The 7,927-nt window shown below is 42.6% G+C and overlaps 1 protein-coding gene across 1 annotated transcript in view; it reads left to right on the forward strand.

Annotated features, from left to right (window-relative positions):
- Positions 1 to 7,927, forward strand: part of SPTAN1 (spectrin alpha, non-erythrocytic 1) — an 88,881-nt gene that overhangs the window by 22,465 nt on the left and 58,489 nt on the right. The window contains exons 6-11 of the mRNA XM_017848180.1: positions 3,362 to 3,495; positions 3,668 to 3,812; positions 3,891 to 4,045; positions 4,644 to 4,779; positions 6,163 to 6,264; positions 7,385 to 7,615. Coding sequence (XP_017703669.1) covers positions 3,362 to 3,495; positions 3,668 to 3,812; positions 3,891 to 4,045; positions 4,644 to 4,779; positions 6,163 to 6,264; positions 7,385 to 7,615 — 903 coding nt within the window. The remainder of the gene's footprint in view (positions 1 to 3,361; positions 3,496 to 3,667; positions 3,813 to 3,890; positions 4,046 to 4,643; positions 4,780 to 6,162; positions 6,265 to 7,384; positions 7,616 to 7,927) is intronic.

A 7,927-nucleotide genomic window follows, 5' to 3' on the forward strand; every position in this document is an offset into this window, starting at 1 on the left:
TTTTTTTTTTTTTTTTTGTTCCCGAGGTGGATTCTTGCTTTGTCGCCCAGAGCTGGAGTGCAATGGCACAATCTTGGCTCACTGCAACCTCTACCTCCCAGATTCAAGCAATTCTCCTGCCTCAGCCTCCCAAGTAGCTGGGATTACAGGCGTGTGCCACCACGCCCGCCTAATTTGTGTAATTTTAGTAGAGACTTTAGTAGAGGTTTCACCATGTTGGCCAGGCTGGTCTCGAACTCCTGACCTCGTGATCTGCCCACCTCAGCCTTCCAAAGTGCTGGGATTACAGGAGTGAGCCACTGCACCCGGCCCTTTTCTACTTTTTTTTTGAGACGGAGTCTCGCTCTGTCTTCCAGACTGGAGTGCAGTGGCGCAATCACTGCTCACTGAAAGCTCTACCTCCCTGGGGTCAAGTGATTCTCCTGCCTCAGCCTTCCGAGTAGCTGGGATTACAGGTGCGCGCCACCACACCCGGCTCATTTTTGTACTTTTATTAGAGACAGGGTTTCACCATGCTGGCCAGGCTGGTCTCGAACTCCTGACCTCGTGATCCACCCGCCTCAGCCTCCCAAAGTGCTGGGATTACAGGTGTGAGCCACTGCGCCCAGCCTCCCCTTTTCTACTTTTATAACAAGATTTTCCTGTTGCACCTCATAATGTTTACATTGATGATGCCTATAGGACCTCTTCTTTTGTTTTTTTCCCTTTATCTCCATGAATTTAGAATACATCCTTCAGTAATTTCAGTTCAGTTTACACATTAATTCCTCATTTTTCCTTCCCCAGTAGTCTTCTGGATTAGGAATTCCACTCTAATAATGTAATAATAATTATTAATTGTATCAATTGTGTACCTATTAACTATTATATAACACTAAAATATATGTAACTTTACAATATAAATATATCATAAATATAATAAATAAATGAAATATAAAGATATTATTAATAATATAAATGATAATGATTTTCCTGATGTAAACTAGAGTAAATCTACCTACTTGTAACTTGAAGACCACCAAACCACTCTAAACTGTGGACTTTTCCCTACTCCCAGTTAAATTTACTATTTCCTCTCAGTTTAGGGATTATCTTTTAACAATATTTTATTCAGAGCTCCATAAAGTCTCTAACTTGTCAGAGCCATATCCCACAGAGCCAGTTGTGATCTGATTAAAACTCTGATTTGAAACTTTCAGACCCGTTTGATGGAGCTGCACCGCCAGTGGGAATTACTTCTGGAGAAGATGCGAGAGAAAGGAATCAAACTGCTGCAGGCCCAGAAGTTGGTGCAGTACTTACGGGAATGTGAGGACGTGATGGACTGGATCAATGACAAGGCACGTTTTGAGAAGAAAGGTTTGCTAAGCCTTACTCAAAGAAAGGGAAGAGACTCCTCCGTGATCTGTAGCGAGACCCAGTGTTAGCACAGATACGGCCATTATAAGTGAAAGGGTGGAAGTGGGATTGCTGTCTCTCCAGCTGCCCTCTAGGTGTATGCGCTATTCAGTAACTCTGAAGCCTGGAGTCGCTGAGACAGAAATGCTATGAGCTCAACATGTTAACTTTCTATGGGAGGAACTAAAATCACAAACCACAGAGAAAACCATATCCATTAAAGCTAACATGGCTCCATCCCTAATGTGTCTGTTTCATGCTTCTGGAAGCCATTGTTAACAAATGTTGGTTGGTGACTCTGGCTCTCTTACGGTCCCTGAATAGGAAGCAATTGTTACTTCTGAAGAGCTGGGCCAGGATCTGGAGCATGTAGAGGTTTTACAGAAGAAATTTGAAGAGTTTCAAACAGATATGGCTGCTCATGAAGAAAGAGTTAATGAAGTGAACCAATTTGCTGCCAAACTCATACAGGTAAATAGCAAAGTGCTGTGTGTCTCACAACATTATTATGTTAACTGTTTAGTATATTCAGGAGAAAATTTTGATGATTGGTCCCCTAATTTCTGAGTGAGCAAGTTTTGTAAGCATGTCTAAGAGTTTTGTTTAGATGTGTAAGGCACAATACTGATTACTCCTAAATTGGAAGATGCTTTTAATGTGTTGATTGGGCAGGAAGGGCAGAGTTCATTTGATCTGTTTCCTCCTCCCACTTTTGGGTAGGGCTGGGTGAAGCTTTTATTGGGCTGCTGAAGCTAGGTCTCAGGGTTTCTCAGACGAAGGTGTGGTGGTGAATGCTAAGTTAGTGTTGGCAGATGTCCACCAATGCCTTGGGGCTCTTGCCTTCCTTTTTTTTTTTGCCTTCCTTTTTTTATTTGAAGCTTCCCTGGGCTCTCCTGGGAGCCTGAGAGAACCTTGTCGTTAATAGGCTCTCCACTCTGGCGCTGGAGCCCGTTAAGAGGGAATGGCAACTGTTCCCCAGTGCCCACGTGTACGATCCTGTAAGCTGCTTCCACTCTGAGTCCAAAGGGTTCCATGGACATCAAGTACTCAGAACCAGAGAGTTTTACTTTTAGGGAAATTTGATTTGGGGTACAAGTTTTAAATGTATAAATCTGCTTACAGGCTGGTACTTGTTTCCTTTTCTGGTCTGTGATTAAGAGAAAGAATACCCGGCATTCCTCAGAAATATCTCACCCTTTCACAGTGACAGATGTGTTACCTTTCCAAACCCTAGGCTTTCCTACAGTTGAGCTTGAGAAGAGTAGTCAGGCCAAACCCATGGTATCCCAAATGGATTCAAGAACCCTGAAATGCTTCACTTTATTACTGTATATCATATTTTTAAAAACACCAAAATGTGGTTGGTAGGGAAGGATACTTTTAAAGAAATGTCTCTAAGCTGGATGCAGTGGCATCTGCCTGTAGACCCAGCTACTCTACTCAGACCCAGGCTGACAAGGCAGGATCACTTGAGACCAGCCTGGGTAACATAGCAAGACCCTGTCTCAAAAAAGAAAAAAAGAAATGTCTTCAGTCTAAATCCAGGAACAAACTGTTAAGCCCTGAAAATTATGTTTATGTGCAAGAATGCTTAACAACCTCATGAACATCTGAAATACCAAATTTTCAAGCAGTTAGGGTAGATGAGTACATGGATAAAGCTACCATAAAGTTGCGGCCAAACTATTTATTAACAAAGGTTTTTGGCACTTTGCACATAACCACTTTATAGACTAACCCCACTACTCCAAAAGATAGAGAATGGCTCTCCTCTTTTTACATAAGAAATAGAAACTCTTTGGAGTTGTAGTTCACCTTGTATCATGTAGACCATTATTTCTTGTGTTGTGATTCTCTTCAGAGTGGTGATTTGCTAAGATACTTCAAGGAACCAACCCCAGGGTAACTAGTTGGAGAAGCCAGAAGTTGTGTACAAATCCAGTCTCGTCTCTTCCTTGTTTAGGAGCAGCACCCTGAGGAGGAACTGATCAAGACTAAGCAGGATGAAGTCAATGCAGCCTGGCAGCGGCTGAAGGGCTTGGCTCTGCAGAGGCAGGGGAAGCTCTTTGGGGCAGCTGAAGTTCAGCGCTTTAACAGGTGTCAAGCAAGAGTGGGCTTTGGGGAAAGGGCCTCAACCTGGAGGGGAGTTGTGAAGCACAGGGCATGTGCTGGTGAGCTGTCGGGGCTGACTGGGCCTTGGTCCCATGGAGTGTTCCTAGTTCTAGGGAGATGTCATTGCTGTAGATTAACTGGCGCCTTTGTTCTGTAGGGATGTGGATGAGACTATCAGTTGGATTAAGGAAAAGGAGCAGTTAATGGCCTCTGATGATTTTGGCCGAGACCTGGCAAGTGTTCAGGCTCTGCTTCGGAAGCACGAGGGTCTAGAGAGAGATCTTGCTGCTCTAGAAGACAAGGTGGGTTTTACAAGCAGCTGATTCTGTAAATAAGTTACCAAGGGTCAGGAGAATAGTTCTGACGGAGTTCATTTCTAGGTCAAAGCCCTGTGTGCTGAGGCTGACCGCCTGCAACAGTCCCACCCTCTGAGTGCAACACAGATTCAAGTGAAGCGAGAGGAACTGATTACAAACTGGGAGCAGATCCGCACCTTGGCGGCAGAGAGACATGCACGGCTCAATGATTCATACAGGTGCAAATAATGCTCAAGGTCTTAACCCGTATCATTTGACTTCTTTTTAGGAAGCAGGAATAGCAGAGTTAAGGGTCTGTGTTCTGTGGAAGTGTCAGGTATCACCTACCAATGCAGATCACTTCTTACCTATGTTCTCTGTTGGGAGACTGGCAACTGTATCATGTGTAGTATGTGTATGCTATTTACAACTTCAAAAATTCTTCTGTTCTGCATCACTGCATTATGACTGATAGAATGGAAATATCCCCTTAAGTATCTGAGTATCACATGAAATATCTTATTACAGCCAGATTGGAGAGGAAGAGAATGCTTCTTACTAGCCAAGGGTTGAACCTGGGAATAACAAGGAAGTTGAAAATGTGGGACAGGGTTGGGGCTTTATAGTGATGGACAGAACCTAAGTTTTAAAGTGTTGATTTCAGCCTTCTCTTGCTTTCCTTCACAGTCTAGATTGGTAGAATTTCATATTTCCCAGAATTAGAGTTTGTATGATTTTTTAGACATTTGAGAACATAGAATTCAGAGCTTTAGGGAGGCCATTTTCCACCCTGGAACCTCCGCTGGAAACATAATGTCTTCCTTTGGTTTTTCCTAGGCTTCAACGCTTCCTTGCTGACTTCCGTGACCTCACCAGCTGGGTGACTGAGATGAAAGCCCTCATCAATGCAGATGAGCTTGCCAATGATGTGGCTGGGGCTGAAGCCCTGCTAGATAGACACCAAGAGCACAAGGTAATAGTATCTCTAGCATCTTCCAGAAGTGAAGATTTTAGCTTATAATGCAACAGTATATCAATGTTGGGTGAGGCCTGTAGTTGGAGTTGGTACCACGTTATTCACAGGTGTCGCTCATCATAAGGATTGTGGTTGGTTTTGCCTTTGGAGACCTAGTCTACCTGCTTCTGATAGAGGCTTAACTGGGTTTAGTGTCAAGAAGTTCACTGTGGTCCCTAAAAGCAAACAGACAAGCTCTGGCGAGATAGAAGTGCTACTACTTGGCACGTTGATCCTTTGTGATGTAAAAAGTATTTGTTGGGCTGAGCACAGTGGCTTATGCCTATAATCCCAGCACTTTGGAAGGCCAAGGCAGGTGGATCACAGAGTCAAGAGATCAAGATCATCCTTGCCAACATGATGAAACCCCATCTCTACTAAAAATACAAAAATTAGCTGGCCTTGGTGGCACCTGCCTGTAGTCCCAGCTACTCAGGAGTCTGAGGCAGGGGAATCGCTTGAACCCGGGAGGCGGAGGTTGTAGTGAGCCATGATCGCACCATTCTACTCCCGCCTGGACAACAAGAATGAAACTCCATCTCTCAAAAAAAAAAAAAAAAACCTGAGAGGTTTTAATGTGCTAGATACAAAATCAATATACTGAAAGTCAAACATGTTTCTCTACACTAGCAACAGAAACATAATTTTTAAAAATACTACTTATTAGAGCAGAAAATATAAAGTACTTAGGAATAAATCTAACAAAAGTATGTAAGACATTTGTGGAGAAAACTATAAAACTTTGTTAAAAGGCATTAAATAAAAACCGAATAGATAGAATGATTTATCTAGTGCACAGATAGAACGATCTTTTGTGAAGGTGTAAATTCCCACCAGGATATATACAGTTAATTCAGTTCTAGTCAGGTGCTCAGCAGGTATATGTGTATGTGTGTGTTTCTTTTTGCAATGAGATGAGCTGATTCCAAAACTGATTTGGAAGAAAAAAATTTTTAAAAGGCTGAGACAATGTTGAAGATCATGGTGGGGCCAGGGAGGGACTCACCCTACCAGGTTCTATAAAATAATAGTAAACAAGTCCATTTGGCACAAAGAAGACAGAGCACTGGAACAAAAGAGAGCTCAGACCCATGTGAATGTGTGGAACCTTGACAAACAACAGGTGACCTGAAAACCATTTGAAAAGGACTTAGTGAGTGATACTCTCACATTTGATGACCTAGATTGATTATGTATTAGGAAACCTGGCCTAATCTTTCATTTTGTTCCTCGTTTTAGATATCATAGTTTGGCTTATAATGCTTATGTAAACTGCAACACCTTGTTTTCATTTTGTAAGATGCTAGGCATAAACCATGGCTTTGTTTTTTTCTCCTGTAGGGTGAAATTGATGCTCATGAAGACAGCTTCAAATCTGCAGATGAATCTGGACAGGCACTGCTTGCTGCTGGTCATTACGCCTCAGATGAAGTGAGGGAGAAGGTAAGAGAAGAGAAATGGAGCTTTTGAGGAGCAAATTACATCTTTTACTAAGTCTCTGAAAGCTATTATTCATCCTTAAATATCCAGACATTGAATTCACCATGATATGTGAGAAACTTTCCTTTTTCTGCAGAGATTTAAAAAGAAGCTATGTGTGTAGTGTGCGGATTTTCTGAGAGACAGTCCTTATTTGGGGCATGTGTGGCACGTTTCCTACTTACAGGGACTTTTTGTATTGAGCTGAGTCTTGCATTAGGAGTTGCAGCAAAGAGGAAACACATTTTTATAAAATGATACATAGGCCGGATGTGGTGTGACCCCAGCACTTTCAGAGGCCAAGGCAGGAGCATTGCTTGAAACCAGGAATGGGAGACCAGCCTGAACAACATAGTGAGACCCCATCTTGACAAAAAATTGATAAATTAGCCAGACATGGTGGCACATTCGTATAGTTCTAGCTACTCGAGAGAATTGCTTGAACCCAGGAGTTCAAGGTTACAATGAGTTATGATTTGCACCACTGCACTCCAGCTTGAGTGGCAGAGTGAGACCCTGTCTCTAAAAAAAAAAAGAAAGTAAAATAAAATATGTATGTATGTAAGTTTTGAAGTATCTGGGAGTATAAAATTGCCTAGGAACATTAGATAAATAATGATTTATATATTTTCTAATATTATATAGAGTAAAAGAAGACATATCAACGACCTGTCATTAGTAGCTTCGGAGCCTAAAGTCTTGGGGGTTTCTGAATTTATTTTCCATATGTTATAGAGCACCCACTCAGTTGACATTTCTCAGTGGAGAGTCCCTACGCCATTTATACTGCCTCACTTTTAAATGGATGCCCTGTTTCTTCTACTTGGGAGTTTACTTACTGTTTTTACCTAAAGTCATTTGTGATCATGTGGCAATAAATTAATTCTAGATTAATTAAAACAGGCCATCCCTTTTATATTGAACATGCACATACAACATGAATGTTGTTTTTCCCCTTTTGCAAATCAGAAAAAAGGCCTGAAGATTAGCACTAGGATTAGGAATTCCAGGCTAGCTGTTCTGTTTGCCTCGGAGTCATTAGGGCTGACCTCATCTCCCTGACCATGTCTCCTATGCCCCCAAGCTGACCGTCCTTTCTGAGGAGAGAGCAGCGCTGCTGGAGCTGTGGGAGCTACGCAGGCAGCAGTACGAGCAGTGCATGGACCTGCAGCTCTTCTACCGGGACACTGAGCAGGTGGACAACTGGATGAGCAAGCAGGAGGTAATCTGTGAGCAAAGCCTTGTCAGTGATGGGAGAAGAAGGACCTGTATTTTATCTCCTCGGGTAGTGTGCTTGTTTTGTTTTAGGACATCAGTACCATGTTAGTTCTGAATCTATTGAAGAGGGGGAATTGAGCAAGCTTCTCTCAGCTCTGCCAGCATCTCTCCCTGCTGAGATTGCAAGGCCTTCAGAAAAGGCCCCAGCTTTTCAGATTTGTGTGATGTAAAATGTTTTATTAAAGAGATTTTTTTCTAGGCCGGGCGCGGTGGCTCAAGCCTGTAATCCCAGCACTTTGGGAGGCCGAGACAGGCGGATCACTGGTCAGGAGATCGAGACCATCCTGGCTAACATGGTGAAACCCCGTCTCTACTAAAAAAAAAAAAATACAAAAAAACTAGCCAGGCA

Source organism: Rhinopithecus bieti, unplaced genomic scaffold, assembly GCF_001698545.2.
Source record: "Rhinopithecus bieti isolate Rb0 unplaced genomic scaffold, ASM169854v2 scaffold_29388, whole genome shotgun sequence".
NCBI lineage: Eukaryota > Metazoa > Chordata > Mammalia > Primates > Cercopithecidae > Rhinopithecus > Rhinopithecus bieti.